We start from the raw sequence: 23191 nt of genomic DNA on the forward strand, positions 1-23191 counted from the left end.
AGTATGAAGGAACTCTATTTATAGAGAACATTTGAGCGGAAGCGAATCGTCCAAATCCCATTGTGATTGAATGCATACATTTACAGTCACACAGAACATATTATGCATCAGAAACTAAATTACAACATGCTTCTAAAAAAAAAAAAAAAGTTTAGAATTATAGCTTTGAAGAACCATTCTTCAAGATAATCCCTCGAACGTACTCATTCATGAATGCGTCAAACAAGTCATGAACTCCCTTGAATCAAACAGGACGGTACCACTTGGTGACCTTGTTATTCTTGGTGTGAAAATCCAGGAGTGGTGGGCTCTGGCTAATTTTGGTTAGAGGAAAGTTTAGAGTTTAGAGGAGGAAGACGATCGAGTAGGCACAAGGCTACCATATAGCTAAGAGAAAATGAGACTATCACATAGGCTCTCAACTCCAATTGTGTAGTTACTCGATAGTGTATGCTCATTTATCTTTCATTTGTTCTATGGAATAATTAAAACCAATTTTCATTTATCCCATTTTTGCCATAAAACCAAATAACTATCCACTAAGGGTGGTTGGAGAGAAAAAGGATAATTATCGAATAATTAATAAATTATAAATAAATATGATAACTAACTTATTATATTATATTTATAACCTCTAATTTTAATATTACATCATATACCATATATAAACTATAGTTATTTTCTCTATTTTATGGCATTTAATATAAATCATATTTATATAAAATTTAATAACTATGAATCTTATTCATATAAAATATATTTCAATCATAATCAAATATATATTCCTCAAATTAAATAATAATGTATCAAATACATTATCAATTATATCATATATAATTGAATTATATCATATATAATCAAATTCCTTCTTATTAATTTGAACATTTCAAATTAACCAAAAAGCTGATTCTCAACTTAAATCCATTGAGCTACCAAGGGGACCTTATGGACCTGTAGCTTGAAGCTTCAACGATACGTGAATAACTGATTAAATCCTTTAACCACATTATCCACCATCCGTTAATTGCCGGGCACTCCACTTAAGACTGAAAACTGCACTATTCGCTCTACAGATATATTTCTGTGTTCATTGGATATAACTAATCAACAGTATGATGACCCTTCACAAATTGCTCGTAAGTACAACTGGGCTAAAATACCGTTTTGCCCCTATAGTTACATCTGACTTCTTAAGTACCACTGATCCCTCTAATGAACAATAAATCATAGTCCCACTATGAATAAACCCCTCTCGGGCCAAGAGAGGGTGTGGCACCATATTGTTCAAGACCTAAAATCAACCCTTAAAGGAGCAATTTATTTACTTACCCCTGTTTTAGGGAAGGAGTGAATTCCTTCTTGCGTAGCTGATTCCCAGCTCCCCAATCAGACGAATCTCCAAAATGGTAGGTTTTTTTAGTCAACAATCTGACCACTCTCAACCATGTAAATCAAAATACCACCCTCATAGACAGGAGTTCATAACTCACTCAAGATTAAGGTCATATTATCTATGGTCATTCTAGTGAAATGAAAGTCTATATTATGAACGACATTATATAACGAGATTAAACATTTCGTGGTCCGATCTTATACAAACTTCTTTGTATAGAATATTCCGCTCGCATGTCTAATACATGAATGATCAGGATTAGATCATTTGTAGTATTTTATAACATTTGAAACAACTACAAAGCAGGCCATACTCGTAGTGTCACCAAAATAAGGTACACAGCTTTATCCATATACTACAGATCATTTAGGTTATCACTTTAAATATGATCCACTTGTATGTCTCTACATACATGTTTAAGTTACAATGATAACCATGGAACTTAGTTTATTGGTTTGTGGTTAATGCAACTAAAATATCATATATTTCATAGACAGGAGTGAATAAAATATTATATATTAAAATCACAAAATGTTTTTTCATACAAATATTTACAAACTACAGGACCTTACGAGATTTAGGTCATCAACCCAATAGAGTACATAGCATTGCATACATCAAACTTCCGACTACTGATGCATAAGAAACCTGTCTCATATCCTCAACTTCTTGAGGTGTCTTAGGACATTGTTCCTTTGAAAAATGTATTCCATTCCTAAAAGGTAAAAGAGCTCTTTTGGAATCCTGCATCTTAAACCTAGACAACACCTTGTTTATATAAGATGTTTGAGACATAGCTAGTGTTCTGTTCTTTCGGTTTCGAACTATTTGAATCCCAAGAACATACTGCACCTCTGCCAAATATTTCATTTGAAATTGAGTTGCTAGCCAATTTTTTATGTCAGTTAGGTATTCTACATTATTCCTAATAAATAGGATATCATCTATATACAAAACTAGAAATGCTACAGTGGAGTTGATGATCCTTTTGTATACACACGGTTTATGAACGTTCTGTTCAAAGCCATAAGATTTGACCGCGTATCAAATCTTATATTCCAGAATCTGGATGTCTGTTTCAATCTATAAATAGACCTCTTCAGTTTGCAAACCTTTTGCTCCTGACCTTGTTCAATGAACCCTTCTGGTTGGACCATATAAGTACTCTCTTCAGGATTTCCATTTAGAAAGGCAGTATTGACATCCATTTGCCAAATTTCATAATTATAAAATGTGACAATAGACAAGAGTATCCTTATTGATTTAATCATAGCAACAGGTGAGAAGGTTTCTTCATAGTCTACCCCCTCAACTTGGGTATAATCTTTTGCTATTAACCAGACTTTATTGGTTTGTACCTTCCTCGTATAGTATCTTTTACGCTTGTAGATCAACTTACAACTGATAAATTTTAATTCATCAGGTTTATTTGCAAGTTCCCAAACTGAATTAAAGTACATGGACTCTATTTCATGGTCCATGGCTTCGATCCAATGATCTCGATCAACATTATCCATTACTTATTTATAAGTTAATGGATTCTCTAAGCCATTATCATGTATGGTGACTTTGGTTTCAGTTAAACCTATATAGCGGTCAGGCTGTCTCACAACCCTCCCACTACGTCGAGACTCTCTCAACTCTTGAGTAAAATTTGATGGACTGGATGTCCTTAATCTATCAACAACTCTTGTTGATGAGCGAGCCTGATCAACAACTTTTGTTGATCCTCTATAACATCTTTTGAAATCTCTTCCAATACTAGTTTACTGCGGGGTTTATGATCTCGTATGTGATCTTCATCTAGGAATGTGGCATTTGTCAATACAATTACCTTATCATCTTAAGGATCATAAAACAGACCACCTTTCGTTCCTTTAAGGTAACCCACAAACAGGCATAATTTTGAACGATGTTCCAATTTCTTAGGATTTTTACCAACACGTGTGTCGGGCAACCCCAGATCCGAAAATGACATAAACTAGCTTTACGCCCTGTTCATAACTCATAAGGTATTTTTGAAACACTCTCAAAGAGAACGCTATTAAAAATGTAAGCTGCAGTCTCTACTGATACCCCCAGAATGGGTTAGGCAATTGAGCATAACTTACCATGGACCAAACCATGTCTAAATAGATTTTATTTCTCCGTTCATATACATCCTTCTGCTGAAGCATTCTCGGTGCATAGAGTTGTGACTGAATCCCGTGTTCTATCATATAGTCCTAGAATTTCAAGTTCAAATACTCCCCACCTCGATCTGATCGAAGTGTCTTAATAGATTTACCTAATTGGTTCTCAACCTTGGTTTCTTTGAACTTTTCAAGAGCTTCAGAATTATAATGAATTAGGTAAATGTAACCGCACCTTGAATAATCATCAATAAAGCTAATGAAATATTCATAATCTCCCCGTGCTTTAACATTCATCTGTCCACAGAGGTCCAAACGAACGAGCTCTAAGGTTTCTTTGGCTCGAAGACCTTTTCCAGAAAAAGATCTTTTTGTCATTTTTCGTTCAAGACACGACTACACGATGACAAAAAGTTATCTTTTAACTCGTTTAGTAGTCTAATTTTATCCAATCTCTCAATCCTATTGAGATTAATGTGACCAAGTCTCAAATGCCAAAGATAGGTACTTTGAGAAATGCATTGCCTTTTTCTTTGAGTTTCAATTGTTTTAAACATTTATGTGTTATATACAGCTTCAACTTTAGATGGTTTTAACTTGTATAAGTTACTTTCTAAGTTTGTGAAACAGATTTGTACATCTCTTTTTGTAATGAGGGCTTCATTATGACCATAATTTACATTGTACAAACGTTCTAACAAATAGAAAATAGATATCAAATTTCTTTTACAAAAAGGTACATAAAGGACATTTTCTAAATACAGATATATATTTCCAAAAGTTAACTTAACTTCTCTCACTGCTTTCACTGAGATACGCTCCCCTGATCCAACCCGGAGAGTAATCTCATCTTCTTCAAGCTGCCTCCAGGAACTAATTTCCTGAGAAGAAAAACAAACATGATTAGTAGCCCCTGAATCCAATTTCCAAGTAGAATCTGTTAGGATTGGTGTCCTAATTCTCCCGGAGTCTCGTAGTTTGTAAACTGTACACATTGTTATGAATAAAATAAGAGTTATTTTATTTTGCTTTTACTCATATCCAATAAACAAAGCTCCATGGTTATTGTATGAAAACTTAAGCATGTATATGAGATGTACAAGTGGATCATGCCTTAAGTGATAACCTAAAAAGATCTGTAATATAAGGATTAAGGAGGGATACCTGATCCTTGTGACACTATGGATACGACCCACTTTGTAGAGGTTTACAAGTGTTGTGAACTACTACAGATGGTTAATCCTGACCATTCATCTGAAGACATGCGAGTGGAAATGTCCTATACAAAGAGTTGTATAAGACCAGACCACGAGATGACTAGTCTCTTTATATAACACCGTCAATACTTCAAACTTACATCTCACCTAAATGACCATAGGTGACATGACCTTAATCCTAAGTGTTTTGGGAACTCCTGCCTTTGAGGGAGGTCCTTTGATTAGTATGGGCAAGAGTGGCTAGATTGCCTACTCAACATGCCTACCTTTTTTAAGATTTGTCTGATTTGGGAGCTGAGAACTCAGTTACACAAGATGGAATACACTTCTTCCCTGAGGCAGGGGTAAGTAGATAGATTTTTCTCTTAAGGGCTGATTTCGGGTCTTGAACGTAGTGGCCACAGCTTCTCTTTGGAAAAGAGAACCCAGTCATAGTAGGACTATGACTTATGTTCATTAGAGGGATCAATGGTACTTAAGAAGTGAGATGTAACTACAGGGACATAACGGTAAATTGGCCAAGCTGTACTTACGAGTGATCTGTGGAGGGTTATCGTACTGTTGATTGATTGATATGGACAGAAAATATATCTGTAGTAAGGAGAGTGCAGTTGTCGGTTTTTAGTGGAGTGCTCGACAGTTAACGGATGGTGGATCCCATGACTAAAGAGTTTAGTCAGTTATTCACGTACAGTTAGAGCTTCAAGCTACAGGTCCATAAGGTCCCCTTGGTAGCTCAATGGATTCAAGTTGAGAATAAGTTCTTGGTGTTGATTTGAAATGTTCAAATTGACAAGAGGATATTCGATTATATATGATATAATCAGTGTGATGTATGAGATACATCAAGGGGAGGATTAATGTAAATATGATTTACATTAAGTACCATAAAATAGAAAAAGAACTATGATTTATATATTTCATGAGATGAAATATTAAAACTATAGGTTATAAATATAATATGGTAAGTTGGTTATCATATATATTTATAATAATATTAATTATTGGATAATTATCTATTTTTCTCTAATAACAAATTGAGTGGGAGGTTATTGGTGGTTTTATGGTAACTATGAGATAAAAGGAAAAATGTTTTCCTAATTTTTAGGAGAGTTACTTAATTCAGAAAGGAACTCACAGAATGCTATCAAGTGAAGTCATTTCACTAAACGATAGCTCATAGAGAGATTAAACGATCGTGAAGTGTCACTATACGATAGTTCACTCAGCTAGTCATAGCTAAAGGATTGTAGGGAATTGTCTATACGATAGGCTGCCTTCTTCCACTCGATTGAGCATTCGTCTATACGATTGACACTTCTCATCTCCCACTTGTTCAATAGTCTACACGATTGTTGTTCCTCCAGTCTCTTTCTCTAACCATGTCCATACAGAGCCCAAACTTCTAGATTCTCACATCGAGAATACCAAGGTAACCATTGTGGTGGTGTCCTCACTCAACTCGATTGAGTTCGAGGTTTTGGAGGTCGTTCATTGTGTATTCGCTTGTTCATGTGGTGGTTGTTATTGATCGTGTTGTGTTGCAGTCGTTGTGTTTGAGCGTTCGTGTATTGCTGTCTTGGAGACTGAACGAGCATTCGTGATCGAGGGAGTTTGTAGAATGAGTCTTCAAAGGTATGATACCTATCCCTTGATTATCTATAAGCATGCTATAATTTCTAGTTGTTGCATGACCTGTTAGTTTCCGTTTGTGTACTGTAATTGTGTATGTTCAATTTCGAATGGAATTTGGAATGACCATTCCGCTGCTCATGGAAATCTTCATGTCTGATTTCCTTCAGAATCTTCATTCTCCATTATACATGTTTCAATAACTAGTAAATCTAATTTACTTTGTTTTTCTTTTTCAGCTTTCTTCTTAGCAAAATATTTAGGGTAATTTCTTTTCCAATGCCCACAATGCAATGGAAACATTTTCCTTTAGCAAATACCTTCTTCCCTTTCTGTGTAGCTAGAACCTTCCCCTTCCCAGTTTCATTCTTCTTCTTTTTAATACTTTATTCTTGGAGAAAAAAAGACCTGATTTACTCCCAGAAGATGATTCTTTCTGGGGTTTCCTCTTTGAGGTGGAAGCAACATTTGCTTCTACCTCTGAACCTTTATTTTTCAATAAAGATTCGTAAATCTAGAGTCTGTTGAGAAGAGTCGTCAGATTGTACTCAAGCATGATGAATAAAAATTGCCCAAACCCACAATTCATCGGCAGAAGAGGAAGAAAAAAAAGGTAGATCTGCGACTTCACTCATTTATAATGTCATCAAAAAGTCAATAAGCAATATTTTAAAAAAAGTGGAGCATTTTCCATTTTGAAACTCTAAAATAGGTCACCTGTAATTTTCACCACAAGAATTGGACAACATAAACCATCGGCAAGAAAAAAAAACCAGCATTGAATTTTAAATTAAAATATAAATATAATTAAAAACTAAATTCCAAAAACATTTTAAAGTTTATCGTGGGATAATATAACAGTCGTACATAATGATAGCATCATATTTGGAGTATTGCTGGAAAACTAATTAAGGAGATGGGGCCTTTTGGCCATAAATTAGAGAATTGAAAAAATGATAATTTTTCAATTGGGTGTTCCATTTTTGCTATTCTACACAATTTCTCAGTAATATATAAATTAAATTTTACAACCCATATTTAATTGAAAGACGCCCAACAGACCAAATTACAATTCATGGGCCCCTTTTTTTGTCAAGTCATGTTATTTTCAATGGTCAAACCTGTAGAGCCGTAACGAATTTGTTTTCCATTTTTCGTTTTTTTTTTTTAATTTTTTTTTTAAATGTGTTTGACAATCAAATTCATTTCTTTTTTAAAAAAACTTATAAATATTTTGGTTCTATTTGGTAACCATTTCGTTTTTTGTTTTAGTTTTTGAAAATTAAACATATTTCCTCTCAATTTCTTAGCCAAATTTTAAAAACAAAAAAAAGTTTTTAAAAGCTCTTTTTTTTTAGATCTTCAAATTTTGGCTTGGTTTTTTAAAGTATTAGTAAAAATAGATCATGAAAAAATTTGGGATTGAAACTAATATCCATAGACTTAATTTTCAAAAAGAAAAATAGAAAACCAAATGATTACCAAAGGAGGAAAGTCGAAGCTCTAAATTCGAAGTTGATAATATAAGCATTATGCTAGTTGAGTTAGAGTGTGTTTTGAACACATTTTCAAGTGTTTAATTTTAAAAAAATAAGTCATTTTGAAATAAATTTAAGTGTTTGGTAATCACTCAAAATAGTTTTTCATGTATATTTTAATAATTTTTTATAAAAAATATTAAAAATAAAAAAATGAGATTTTTAAAAAACACTCTTTTCTTAAGTCAACCTAGCCAACGTTTAGACTCATTTTGCATAATTGCCTTTTCATTCTATATTCTTTTCTTTTAGATATTTCAATATTTCAATATTTATTTTTAATTTTTAAATTATAATATATTATCTAGAGTTTATTCTATTATTAAGAGTTTATAGTCACATATTATTTTAATTATTTTTAACTAAAAATTAATCATTTTTATTTTTTCCAATAAATTATATGTAATTAATATTTGGGTAATTATTTTAAATGGAAAAATTATGACAAATATTTTCAAAGATAGGAAAATGTCACTGTCCATCAGTGATACATAATAATAAACACTGATAAACACCACTAATAGACAATGTCATTTTGATATGCGTGTAAATAACTTGACATATTTTTCTATATATGAAAACGACACTTATGTTTTATGTTATACTATAGATATAAATATTAATTGTTTAAATACAAATTTTACAAGTCAATTTATTTGTCGCAAACTAGAGTTTGAGGGCCAACATGGGCATAGCTCAATTGGCATAAAACTTCTATATCGATAATTAGAAGTTTGGTTCCTCACCTCGCACATGGTTAAAAAAAAATTATGGACTAAATATTTAATTTGAATATTTTATCTTATAGTAGATGGAGTGTTAGCATTGTAACGTTCAAAATTGAAGGGATCGAATCTCCAACGCTAGCGATTGATCGTTTTGCATCAATTTTTGTTTTAAAATTACGACAAAAAAAGAGAGAAAAATATATATCAATATTTAGTAAGTTAAGCATGAAATAATTTCTACAAGGAAAAAGAACTCACCTATGAAGTTAGTCTTCAAGAATTCTAGCAATTTTTCCTTCCTCAACGAACTGATCTCCATGTACAATATCAAGACACCTCCTTAGGGTCTTCTCCACTATTCTCTAACAAGTAACCAGTTTGTGGGAACTTTCTTTTGAAATAGAGAAAAGGGAATTGATTTTTTTTGGAGAGCTTTCACATAAAACTCATTGTTTGGATATATACCCTAAAGTCTAGTAGTTATATGTTATTTGAAATAATGGTTGATTATTTTTTGTATATGTAATAATCCATTAAAGAAAGATCCAAGATTATTTTATGTAACTTAAACATGTATGTGATTGACATACAAGTAGATCATGTTTAAATGATAACCTAAATGGTCTGTAATATATGGATAAGGCTGAGTTACTTATCTTGGCGATACCACAGATATGACCCACTTTGTAATTATTATAATAGTTGTAAAGTATTACAAATGATCTGATTTTTATTATTCATGTGGAGACATGCGAGTATGGTATCCTATACAAAGAGTTTGTATAAGATCGAACAACGAAATGGTTAGTCTGTTATTATAACACCGTTACTTGAAGAGACTTACATTTTGTTAGGATAATCATAGGTGACTTGACCTGAATCTTGAGTGAGTTATAAACTCCTGTTTATGAAGGCGATCCTTTTATCTATATGGGTGAGAGTAGCCAAATCCGTCGATTTAATATGCCTGCCATTTTAGGGATTTGTCCGAGTAAGGAGCTGGAAACATATTTACACAAGATGAAATTCATCCATTCTCGTCTTTAGTGTAAGTAGATGAATTACTCCCTTAATAGCTGATTCTGGATCTTGAACAATGAGGCCTTACCCTCTCACTAGCCTGAGAGGGATTAGTTTATAGTTAGACTATGAACTGTTTGTTCATTAGAGGGATCGATGGTACTTAAGAAGTTATATGTAACTACAGAGGTAAAACGATAATTTGATCCGACTGTACTTACGAGCAATTCGTGAAGGGTTGACTTACTGTTGATTGGTTATATCTATGAACATAGAAATATATCTACAATGCGAAAAATACAGTTGTGGGTCTTTAATGGAGTGACCTACAGTTAATGAATGTTGATTAAGTTAATTAAAGAGTTTAATTAATTAATCTCATATCATTGGAGCTTCTAATCTGTAGGTCTATTAGGTCTCCTTGCTAGCTCACAAAGGGTAAAAATAAGAGTCAATTAATTTTAGATTAATTTGAATTGTTCAAATTAAATAAGAAAATTAATTGTATAAGATACAATTAATAATTTATATAGATACATTTTAATATATAGTAATTATAAATATGATTTATAATTAATAATATATATGAGAGAAATAAATATTTGAAAAGTGCTTGCACTTTTGGAACTTTTTGCTATAAGCACTTGATGGACTTGGGTTTTGCTATAAATACATGGGTTCATCATATTAGGCAAGAGTAGAAGGTTTATTTGTTGAAGAAGGCCCTCTATGGGTTGAAGCAAGCTCTTAGGGCATGGTATAGGAAGATGGATGAACACTTGATGAACTTGGGTTTTGCAAGGAGTTTGAGTGAATCTACACTTTATGTGAAGAAATCAGATATTGATATTGTGATTCTATTGATATTGTGATTCTATCTCTTTATATAGATGATTTGCTAGTGACAGGATGTGATGGTACTCAAATAGAGGTATTCAAACAAGAAATGGTGAAGGTATTTAAGATGAATAATTTAGGTCCGATGCATTACTTTCTGGGTATAGAGATTCAATAAGGACAAAATGAAGTGTTTATTTGTCAGAAGAAGTACATGAGAGAGATATTGAAGATGTTTAATATGGAGGACTGTAAGAGTGTGAACACTCCAATTATTCAAAAGGAGAAGTTGCAAAAGGTTGATATGAGAGGAACCTACAGATGAGGATGTGTATAGAATTCTAGTTGGATACCTCATGTATCTCACATCTACTAGGTCTGACATAATGTACACTGTAAGTGTCTTATCTAGAATTCTTCATTGTTGAAGTAAGAATCACATGATTGCTACAAAAAAGGTTCTAAGATATCTAAAAGGCACATTGTCTTTTAGGACCAAATTTATCAAAGTTAAGAGTTTTGAGTTGCGAGGTTACTTAGGCTGGTCATTGGATGATATGAAGAACAATTATAGGTATTGTTTCACTCTTGGCTTTGGGTGTTTCTCATGATGTTCAAAAAAAGCAAGACATAGTGGCTCAATCAACAATAGAAGCGGAGATCATTGCAGTTGTTGTAGCAGTAAACCAAGTTGTTTGGTCGAAGAAGTTGATACATGACTTACATTTGAAGCAAGAATAGGGTATGAAGGTGTTCATGGATAATCAAGCCACATTAGCTATTTCTTTGAGTCCAATTTTCATGGAAGAATCAAGCACTCTAAAATAAAATATTATGTTTTGAGAGAGATGCAAAAGGAAGGACAAGGGCAGTTGGTTCACTGCAATTCAAAGGAGCAAATAGCAGATATCTTCCTTAAGTCTTTTAGTGTTGGTCGTTTTCAAGCTCTTAGAAGCAAGTTAGGTGTTTGTAACATTTGAGTTAGGAGGATTATGTTACTAACTCAAGTGCAAATCTATTTTTAGTTACTTTGAATTAGTCGAAAGTACTAGTTTCCAGGAAAGTTATTAGTACCTATATTTGGAGTTAGTTGCTATTTTTATAGAGTTAGGTGAGTAGAGTTTGTTATAACTAAGCTATTTTTAGCATGTAGCATTAGTATTTATAGTGAGAAGTGATTGGGTAAAATTACATACTTCCTCAATTCTCTTCTTTTTATGTAATAGGAACAACAATATTATCATGTTCGATAGTATTAAAATCTCTTACCAATTCTTATCCTCAATTTCCCTGAACCAAATGGTTCCTTAAGTGAAAAGTTAATAACACGGATTTTTCTTTCAATTAAACAAAAAAGTAGAAGTAATAGAAAGTTGCTTAAAATAGACAATACCATATTATTTATTGTTTGGTGAAGATGTGACAACATAAACCAACCTAAATTGAAACTTGAAAACCACACATTTATCACAAAACAATAGGATACACAATAATACATAAAAACAACATCATAGGAAAAGAAGCAAAAGTAGCCCCAAGATATATAAAGGATTTTGGTCTCTCATTCCAATTTATAATTATGAAGAGGGAGTCTTGGTTTAGCAAGAGCAATGAGAGGGAATTTCCTAGGAACTGTGAGTCCAAAAACTTCATCCATATTAAGATCCTCATTGTTCATATTGTCAGGCAATCTCCAAGAAAAGCCATGCAAGAGATTGGCCAAAGTTGACAATATAACTTTAAAACCAAGATTGTAACCAGGGCACATCCTCCTTCCAGAACCAAATGGCAAAAATTCAAAGTTGCGCAATCCTTTTATATCCATGTTTTTCTCAACAAATCTTTGTGGTTGAAACTCATTTGGATTTTCCCAAACTGTTGGGTCTCTTCCAATTGCCCATACATTCACAACTACTCTAGTGCCTTTGTTTATATTGTAACCTCCAACTTCACAAGCTTCTCTACACAATCTTGGAACCAACAGTGGCGCTGCAGGGTGCAATCTCATTGTCTCTTTTGCAATTGCTTCAATGTATGCCAACTTTTCCATGTCTTTTTCTTCTACCCATCTTTCTTTTCCAATTACTCTGTCAAGCTCTTCTATTGCTTTATCGAAAATCTCTGGTTTTTTCAAGAGCTCGGACATTGCCCATTCTACTGTCAAAACTGAGGTATCTGTTCCACCTGATATAATGTCCTAAAATAGATAATATTCCGCCAAGTTTAGTTCCTAAACTTTTAGATTTTTCTTTATTAATTGGTTCTGAACTATAAAAAGTTTTTAATAAATTTTCAACTTTCAATTTGTTTTTAACAGGTTACTAAACCTTAAAAATTATCGTATAATATATACGTTCTTTTAACTTTTAGTTTCGTATCAAATAAGTTTGTCTCTAGATTAATTTCATTTTTATCTCTAGCCTAACTATTTGATAGTTTTTTTTTAAAAAAAAAATTAGAGACATACTAGTTACAAAATTGAAAGTTAAGAGTCATGTGTGTCACAATTCAATCTAATTGGAAGTTAGTGACTCGTTTAGTAACCATTCCGTCTTTTATTTTTAGTTTTTGAAAAAGCCCATTTCCTCTCATCTTTTTACCATAGTTTACATTTTTCTTAAATAGAGTTAAATTCTTAACCAATTTTTTTTTTTAAAAAAATGTTTTTTTTTTGTTGGAAAGCCTTGAAGTTGTTAGATGGTACTTCTCAACCAAGTATGGGGGTCTTGTGGTTCAAAATTCGTATTTAGCATATTTAATTATTTATAACTATTTACGATGACCCTAGGGTCTAGAGAAAGTTCGCTCTATAAACTCTCTAACCTTAGTGGTGTCGTTTTGTATTCAGAAAATATTCTCTTTAATAATACCGTTCTCCTTCTACCTTATAGATGTAACACACTGTTAGCGAACCACGTATATTTGTGTGTCGATCTTTCTTTATGTTTATTTTGTATTCTTTAATTACCAACATTTTTAAAAACTATAATTTTCAAAAGTTGGTTTGGTTTTTAAAGACATGAGTAAAAAATAGATGACATAACAACAAATTTAGAGGTGGAAGAAGTATTTGTATACTTATTTTTTAAAAACTAAAAACATAAAACAAAATGATTACCATATTGGTCTAAGTTAATTGAATTTTAAATTTTATTACATTTGTAAGTGCAACATAGTGTGGCCCACGAACTGGCGTTTCATGCTCGAAGACATAGATGGATACCAATTACTTATTTACTAGTTGAATCAAAATCCCTTTAGTGTTCTGTCTTTGTTTGTCTTGATACTAAAGATTTTTAATTTTTTAAATATATTTTCACAAAATTGAAAGCTAAAGAATGTATTAGAAAGTTTTAAAATTTAAGAGATCTAATCAAACAAATAAATCAAAATTAAAATTGAACAACGTATTAAACATTTTTAAAGTTGAGAGACACGGATAGGAGAGTGTATACCTGAATAAGTGCCTTGACTCCATGCCTTTCAAGTTTGACTTCAAGATTAGGATCATCAACCAATTGCAGCAAAACATCCACCATATCTTTAGCCACATAATCCTCAATTCTCTTCCTCCTCTCATTATGTTCATCTAGTATATGCTCAAGAAATCCATCCAACTTCTTGTTCAATGCCTTCATCCTCTTCACATACCCTTGCAAATCCAAGAAATCAATCCATGGTATCCAATCTCCTATGTTGAGTACACCACTTAACAAGAAGAGTTCATCCATCATGTCTTTGAACTCATTTGGACTAACAATGGAGTCTTTGGACTGATCCAGCGATAAGTACTTCTTCCCTAAGGCCATCTGACTTATTACATTCAAAGTCATGTTGAACAGGTAGCATTTGAGCTCTATTCTTGATCCTTGGCAAGAAGCCTTGTAAATTTCTTGAAGAAAAGCATTCATTTCTTGCTTTCTTATGTACTCTTGAGAGTCGAGTCTTTTTGGACTGAAAAGTTCCATCATAAACATCTTCCTTGCTTGACGCCAATATGGGCCGTACTGAGACCATGTGATGTTGGAATAGTTGTAGGTTACATACTTTCCGATGGCATTTTTGGGGCGATAAACGAAGGTAAGATCATGAGTTTTGAGGAAAAGCTTTGCCATTTCTACAGAGGATCCAACGACGACAGGGAAGGAGCCGAAACGAAGCTGCATGATGGGTCCATATTTTTTGGAGAGTTGATGAATGGATTGGTGTGTAAAGAGCCAATCAAATGGATATTTCCAATTAAAGGCCATGGCTTTGGTCCTGGTGGTTGATTGAGTTTATGACGACAACGAAAGAGGAAGAAGAGGAGGAAGAAACATGCGACCACACAAGAAGTGTAAGGAGTTTCCATTGTTACTCAAAACCAGAGCGAGAGAGAATTTATTACGGGATTAAGTTTCCTGTCTGGAGGTTGTTAATCTACATGTCTTTCATGATTGAGACGATATTGTATGGTCCATGAGTTTGATTGAGAACTTCATGGACAAAAAAAAAAAGCCGACATTGGACCAATATTTTATGGATGTTTTGTTTGTATGTATTATGACAGCTTTTTGACTACACCAATATGTAGCTTTGTTGTTATTTTTTATGGTATCATTTGGTTAGTTTGTGTTAAAACTGTTATGAACATTATTCGTTTGGTCTCTATTTAATTTTGGTTAAAGTGTCCAGCCTAGTTTAGCATATTGATTGAACAAACTTACACAACATTATTGAAGTATCAAACCACCCATAAATTATGCCTGTTGATTTTTGGATTCACAACATTCAAGTTTGTATAGCATCTTGATGGTTGAACAAAATTACACAACTGATGAGTATATACATTTTGGTCCACAAAACTAAACTGTCCAATAACATGTTTAGAAAATTGATTCAGCTGCCTGTTTTTACACACTTGATTTCTGTTGATTTTTAGGTCCACAAGTTTATAGTACCTTGTGGTTAACAAACTTACACATATCAGTATGTTGGTCCTCATGGTTGGAAATACAATCAGATTAAATAAGGGGATCATCATAGAACTATTTCTAATGGTATGTGAAGCCTTTTAGATGAAACTAAAAGCAAATTCATGAAAGTGTATGTCCAAAGTGGACAACATCATACCATTGTGACTGAAAGCCCGTTATCCTAACACTCAAGCGTCCAATAACATGGCTTAGCTATTGGTTAGTACCTAGTGATTTTTGGGTCCCAACAATGACTGGAACCTCATGTTAGGCATAATGGAAGATACAAGGTGTAACATCCCATTCGTTCGTAAATTAAATTAAGCATTTTTGTAATAATTGAGGACATTTTTGTTAATTTTGAAATATTAGTTCGTTTGAAGAAAAATTTGGGTTTTCTACCGAACTAATTTGATTTTTAAGTTAATGTCAGAAAAAAAAAATGAAATTATATTGGGAGAATTGTTTTATTTGGAAATTTGAGTTTTGAAGAGGAAGAGGAAAGGATTTTAAATATATATATATATATATATATATATATATATATATATATATATATATTTATTTATTTATGTATTGAAGGAAAATGAAATAAAATATATTGGAACAAAATAAAATAAAGTTTTATTTTATTTTATTTCTTTTATTAAAATAATATTTTTCTGTTACTTTTTTTTTTTAAAAAAATTAAAACTCTTTCTTTCCCCCTTCACCATCCCACTCACGCGACCCCCCATTCTTTTTTCTTCTTCCGTGTGCCTGAGAGCCCTAGCTGCTGTCGGCCTTCATGTCCAAACCACCATCCTCGCCCACCTTTCTCCGTTCTCCCCTCACCTCCGTTCGTGCCGCCATGCCCGAGCGCCTCTCCCTCGCTGTCAGCTCAACCGCGCCAACCTAGCCGTGCATGTCGTTCATGAGTCTTCAGCCCCACACAGATCTGTAGCCGAATGCCCTCAACCACTTTCGTCGCTTTCGCCAGAGACCGATCGTCCGTCGCTCGCCCCTTGACCTCAGTCGCTCCAACCGTCGAATTTTTTAGGTCGTCGTTTAGCCCACCTATGCTGTTCAGACGTCAATCTTGGCCAAAATCCTTGTTTTGGGTAAGGTTTGGTAATTTTGTGGGTTTCTTTGCGAAAACTTGATTACCGTTTGATTTTGGGTTAGTTTTTATAAAAATCCATTATGTTTGGACCATAGATTCAGGTTGTAGCGGAGTTTAAAGAATGGAAGCGTGTTGTGCGGGATTGCAAGTTTTAACTTTGGCAAATTTTGGTAAGTTTTAGTAACTTGGGCCCTTTTGGATTAAGTGTAGCTACGGTATTCTCCAAGATTGATCTCCAGTAAAGATACCATCAGCTGAGGATAAAGGACAGTGATATACCCAAGATAACTTTTCGTTCAAGGTATGGGCATTAAGAGTACATCGTAATGCCATTTGATTTGACGAATGCTCCCACAGTATGTATAGACCTAATGAATAGGGTGTTCAAGGAATTCTTCGATACTTTTGTGATAGTTTTCATGGATGATATCTTGGTTTATTCCAAGACCGAGGCAGAACATGAAGAATATTTACGAAAAGTTTTGGAGACTTTGAGGGTGAATAGGTTGTACATCAAATTTTCTAAATGTGAGTTTTGGTTAAGGCAAGTGTCCTTTCTAGGACAAGGAAGGAGTCCCTGTGGATCCTGCAAAGATTGAGGCAGTTACGAGTTGGCCTGTCCAACCACAGTCAACGAGGTGCATAGTTTTTTTGGGTTAGTAGGCTACTACCAGCGGTTTATGAAGGATTTTTCTCGCATAGCCACTCCCTTGACTCAATTGACTAGGAAGGGAGCTTCTTTTTTCTGGAGTGAGGCTTGTGAGGACAGTTTCCAAGATCTCGAGCAGAAGTTAGTTTCAGCTCATGTTCTTACTGTGCCAGACGAATCAGGTGGTTTCGTTATTTATAGTGATGCCTCCAAGAAAGGTTGGGATGCGTACTGATGCAGTAGGGTGAAGTAGTTGCTTATGCCTCTCATCAATGGAAGAACCATGAACGAAATTACCCCACTCATGATTTGGAATTGGCAGCAATGGTTTTTGCTTTAAAGATCTGGAGACATTATTTATATGGAGAGAAAATACAGATTTTCACCGACCACGAAAGTTTAAAGTACTTTTTCACTCAAAAGGAGTTGAACATGAGACAACGTAGATGGTTAGAGTTGGTTAAGGATTATGATTGTGAGAAGATAGTTTTGGGAGTTCTTCATCCCTTCAACAATTCCGAGTGACGACCGGAGTCTTCGCTGGAGTTAGATCTCGAGAGAGTCCACTCCACCGTTCATCACGGCACCACTGACAGCCTTGCCACACATCTGATGGAAGCAAGATATTACTTCCATTTGGCCCTCCATTTCTCTTCTATCCTTGTATTGTATTACATTGTGGCTTAAGAGATTAATATATTTTGTGATCAATGCATTTCTATATTTTCTGTCGATTCCATCTCCATCTTCATTTACTTAGCATCCTTACTTTCATTTCACTACTAAGTAAGACTGCTAGAGTATCACATACTTAATCATGTGACATAGACATATGAAGCATGTAGCAAACCACCGAGAGGTGTGCATTGCGTGAGTGTTGTGAGAAAATCCTATTTGCTTAGTGTGAAGTTGTAGCAACGCTTGTCTATAAACGGACACAATGCTTGTCTATGAGCAGAATCAACAACAACCAACTGCCCGAGAGGGTAAGTAGTTGATCGCATTAAGCAAAGTATGCAGTGTTCACTAGAGATAGGAATAATATTACGTAGTGGCAGATGCTCTAAGCAGAAAGGTAGCTTCTTCAGTAGCCCCCATTACCAGACAGACTCATTTGTGCAGGGATCTTGAACGGGCCAAGATTGCAGTAGTAGTGGGGAAGTCATGGCACAATTGGGGCAGTTGTCGGTGCAACCGAGCTTAAGATAGAGGATTATCGATGCTCAGGAGTGATCCTTACCTAGTTGAGAAAGTTCACAAGGTGGAGTTAGGACAAGGTGGTGAGTTCTCTGTATCCGCAAAGGATGGTCTTTTCTATCAGGAACACTTATGCTTACCGAAAAACAATGACCTTAAGAACAGTTTGTTGTTGGACGCTCATAGTTTCCCATTCTCGATGCATTCTGGCAGTATCAAGATGTACCAGGACTTGAAGCATTGCTACTAGTGGAATGACATGAAAAAAGAGATAGTTGAGTTCGTCAATAAGTGCTTGGTGTGCTAGAAGATGAAAGCCCTGAGACAGAAGTTAGCAGGGAGAATGTATCTATGGACTTCATCGTGGGTTGCCCCAAACGACCAAGGGTTTTACTGTAATTTAGGTTGTGGTGGACAGACTCACTAAGCTAGTGCATTTCATACCAGGGAAGTCTACATTCTCAATAAATAAGTGGGCACAAATATATATGAAAGAGGTGGTAACATTGCACGAAGTATCTGTGTTTATTATGTCAGGCAGAGACCCTCGTTTTACATCCAACTTTTGGAAGAATCTTCAAACAATGTTGGGTACTCGGTTGGATTTTAGTATAACTTTTCACCCGCAGATTGATGGGCAGACAGAATGTTTGAACCAGTGTTGGAGAATGTTGCACGCTTGTGCGGTAGAGTTTTCCGGAAGTTGAGACTCTCACCTGTATTTGATTAGAGTTTTCATATAATAATAGTTACCATTAGCAAGTTACCATCTGAGACGCTATGTGGGAAGAGCTGTAGGCCTTCTGTATGTTAGGATGAGGTAAGAGAGAGGAAGTTCCTAGGACGTGAGCTAGTACAAACCACGAATGAGTTATGCCGACGTTAGGCGTAAGGACCTAGAATTTGAGACTGGTGTTAAGGTGTTCTTAAAGGTGGCACTTATGAGAGGTGTTCTGAGGTTTGGAAGGAAAGGAAAGCTAAGTTCACGATTTATTGGGCCTTTCGAGGTTTTGGGGTGAATTGGCCCTGTAGCTTATCAGTTGGCAATGCCACTGTCATTCTCTTTGGTTCATAACGTTTTCCATGTCTTGATGCTGAGAAAGTACATGACAGATCCGTCCCATGTGGTGGACTTCGAACCATTGCAGTAGAATGAGAACTTGAGTTATAAAGAGAAGCCTATAAGAATTTTTATTAGGGAGGTGAAGACATTACGCAACAGGGAGATAACACTTGTGAAAGTTCTATGGCAGAATCACTAGTTCAAGGAAGCTACATGGGAGCGAGAGGGTGAGATGAGAGCTCAATACCCAGAGATTTTTTAGGAATGAACTTTCGAGGACGAAAGTCCTTCAAGGAGGGAAGAATATAACATCCTGTGCGTTTGTAAATTAAATTTAGCATTTTTGTAATAATTAAGGAATTTTTTCTTAATGTTGAAATTTAGTTCGTTTAATGGAAAATTTGGGTTTTATGTTGAATTAATTTGATTTTAAGTTAATGTAAAAAAAAAAATGAAGTTATATTGGGAGATTTTTTTTTTTTGAAATTTGGGTTTTGAAAAGGAAGAGGAAAGGATTTTAAATAAATGTATATTTGTGTATTGAAGGAAAGGATAAAATATAATGGAATAAAATAAAACAAAGTTTTATTCTATTTTATTTCTTTTATTAAGACAATCCTTTTCTTTTATTTTTTTAAAATTAAAACTCTTTCTCTCCTCGATCACCATCCCACTCATGTGAGCACCCCCCCTGGAATTCTTTTTTCCTTCTTGCGTGTGTCCAAGAGCCCTAGCCGCCATCAGCCTTCGCGTTCGAACCGCCGTCCTTGCCCGCCACTCTTTGTTCTCCCCTCACCTCCGTTTGCACCACCACACTCGAGCGCCTCTCCCTCGCCGTCAGCTTAACAGTGCACGCCTTTTGCGAGTCTTTAGCCCTACCCAGATCTGTAGATGAACACCCCTAACTACTTCCATCACTTCTGCCAGTGACCGACCATTCTGCCACTCGCCCCCTTCCCTCGACCTTAGTCGCTCCAACCGTCGATTTTTTTAAGCCGTTGTTCAACCGCCGTTCAGCCCACCTGCGTTGTTCAGATGTCAATCTTGGCCAAAATCCTTGTTTTGGATAAGGTTTGATAATTTTATGGGTTTATTTGTGAAATCTTAATTACCGTTTGATTTTGTGTTAGTTTTGATAAAAACCCATTATGTTTGGGCCATGGATTCAGGTTATAGCGGAGTTTGAAGATTGGAAATGTGTTGTGCGGGGTTGCAAGGTTTTGGCTTTGGCAAATTTTGGTAAGTTTTTAGTAACTTGGGCCCTTTTGGATTAAGGGTAACTGTTTAAACCCTTGTTATTGTACTTTGGTTTGATGTATGTTCAGATTGGACAAATAAATCGAGCTATGGAACTGACTTCGAACCAAGCCACCACTTTAGTAAGCTCATTCTTTCTATGTTTTATTTTTTAGGTAAGGGTAAGGACGCTCGACGAATGACAAGTGGAATCTGTGATCGAGTTACTGGGACCAGTCATATGCTTCTGCTCATGTTTTTAAGATTTTTCCTATATTTTAGTTTCTTGTCTTGAAATTTAAAACTCACAGTTTTTTTATTTGTATTTTTGACTTTTAAGGAAGTTTTCTAGATTGGTTCTATGACTTTGTTGTAGGTACCTAGTGACTTGGAACTTTACTATTTAGTTTTAATGAAATTATTTAATTTACATCATTCATGAGATTTTTTTTATTAAGCTATGAAAAGGTGTCATTTTGAATTTCATGCATGCATGCTTATAGTAACGATCAAGCTTGAGTCCTAGGGAGTAAGGTCGTTATACAAGGACATATTGTGACATATCCAAAAGTTAAAGTGGCTTTGCATCTACATCCAACATAATGGAGTAAAGAAAGTCAATGTGCAAGGACTAATAATTTTCTGTAGTCCAACAAAATTGGATTTGAACATGATGGGTTTATTTTACGCATGTTTGTGGAAAGCCAACATCTAAGGCCTAATCGGCGCAACATGACACACAAATCCAAAGAAGAGAGTGACAGGCAAGATAGAAAGAGATGAAAAGAAAAAAGAAAAGAAAGTCCAATAACATTTTTCAGTGTTTTCAAGGTCGATTTGTAGGCCAATCGAAATTTTCATAGTGTTTTTTTGACATGAGGGTCTTCAATATAGACAGAGATGATTTCTTTTAGAACTCCCTACAAGCGTATTACAATGGGTAATATTTTGTTGTCACTTCAAGTGAGATCTTTATAATTTATTCTCTTTTATTTTTGTTATTTGTTGTCGAGATTTATTAATATTGAGATATCTATTGTGTATGCCTTGAGTTATGACTAGAGAAAATTCAATAACTCATCATCATATTAGAGAGTTTGATTTTAGGTCATGGTTTTTTATTCCTCACTTTGAGGAGGTTTTTTTCACGTTAAAATTTCTTATGTCATGTGCTTAATTATCATTCTTGTTTCTAGTTGATTAATTTTCTACTAAATTCATACAAGAGGGGATAGTTAATTGATGACGGGCAGAAATGTATGTCATTGTAAGCATTTATTTAGAATTATGAGGGCTGTTAAGTAGAATATGCGGCGATTATACTAAGGATTCATGAGAAAACGAGCTTGCATCGATCAACATTAAGAATCTCGGCTAACCCACTTTTATGCATTATTATACATTCAACTATTTATTTTTGTAGCAAATACGATCGCATGCGTCAGTCGTATGGGTGTTGCAGCTATTGAGTGAATGCGGTCAACACAGGAAAGTTGCAGCTACAGAATAACCATAATAGAAGGGCAATCACAAGGTTGGTGGAATGCAACATGAACGCATACACTGGGATCATAAAAAAGATGATGTTGACATTTCACCTACCACGCCACGAGTACCAGAGATTCAGAAAAGGGCCAGCGAGCCGCGGTGTCAGATTCAGAGCAGGTCCATAAATGCTATCGGCGATCAAGACCTATAAATAGAAGCCTTAGAGCACAACTTCAAATCATCCAAGGTTGTCTACCTGAAGGCTACCTTCGGGTGGATCCTTGTGATCCAGACCAAAGCATGAGAAGATAGTCTTGAGAGTTCTTCATCCCTTCAACCATTCCGAGTGATGACTGGAGCCTTCGCCGAAGTTAGATCTCGAGAGAATCCACTCCACCGCTCATCCACGGCACCACCGGTAGCCTTGACACACATTTGATGGAAGCAAGATATTGCTTCTATCTGGCCTTCCATTTCTCTTCTATCCTTATATTGTATTACACTGTGGCTTAAGAGATTAATACATTTTGTGATCAATGCATTTTTATATTTCCGTCGATTCCATCTCCATCTTCATTTACTTAGCATCCTTTACTTTCATTGCACTACTATGTAAGATTGCTAGAGTATCACATACTTAATCATGCGGCATAGACATATGAAGCATGTAACAAACCACCGAGAGGTGTGCGTTGCGTGAGTATTGTGAGAAAATCCTATTTGCCTAGTGTGAAGCTGTAGCAACACTTGTTTATTTGTCTATGAGCAGAATCAACAACAACCAACTGCCCGAGAGGGTAAGTAGTTGATCGTCATTTCTCTGATCTTTTCCGTACATTCATTCGCATGATATCCTTAACAAGGATTAACTCACTCGCTTAATCCTTCCTCTTTACTCAGGGGATTAGTTACACATGATGGAGAAAATGGATGATGAATGTCTGAAAAAGACCAGAGAAATGACGATGAATACGATAATGATATTTAAATCTAAAGATCAACGT

General features: G+C 34.8%; 1 protein-coding gene and 1 long non-coding RNA gene across 2 annotated transcripts; one reads left to right on the top strand and one right to left on the bottom strand.

Annotated features, from left to right (window-relative positions):
* Window positions 1-11870: 11870 nt before the first annotated feature.
* Window positions 11871-15112, bottom strand: LOC120091128 (trimethyltridecatetraene synthase-like). Its single transcript, XM_039048990.2, has 2 exons — window positions 13953-15112; window positions 11871-12694 (listed from the first exon to the last, which is right to left on the bottom strand). Exons 1-2 carry the CDS (start codon window positions 14745-14747, stop codon window positions 12059-12061), a joined length of 1431 nt encoding a protein of 476 aa, XP_038904918.2. The 5' UTR covers window positions 14748-15112; the 3' UTR covers window positions 11871-12058.
* Window positions 15113-20101: 4989 nt separating this feature from the next.
* Window positions 20102-22654, top strand: LOC120092607 (uncharacterized). The gene is made up of 3 exons (XR_005486101.2): window positions 20102-20534; window positions 20633-20702; window positions 20876-22654. It is a non-coding gene; the product is annotated as an uncharacterized LOC120092607 (long non-coding RNA).
* Window positions 22655-23191: the final 537 nt, after the last annotated feature.

Source organism: Benincasa hispida, chromosome 1 (assembly GCF_027475165.1).
Source record: "Benincasa hispida cultivar pf3 chromosome 1, pf3_genome.v1.1, whole genome shotgun sequence".
NCBI lineage: Eukaryota > Viridiplantae > Streptophyta > Magnoliopsida > Cucurbitales > Cucurbitaceae > Benincasa > Benincasa hispida.

What these genes read in the sequence shown, in the direction of transcription:
- LOC120091128 (XM_039048990.2), bottom strand. Translation starts at nt 14,747, where the DNA reads ATGGCCTTTAATTGGAAATATCCATTTGATTGGCTCTTTACACACCAA. An exon ending in GAGTCAAGGCACTTATTCAG is followed by an intron (nt 12,695 to 13,952) that starts GTATACACTCTC and finishes TATCTATTTTAG; the next exon opens with GACATTATATCAGGTGGAAC.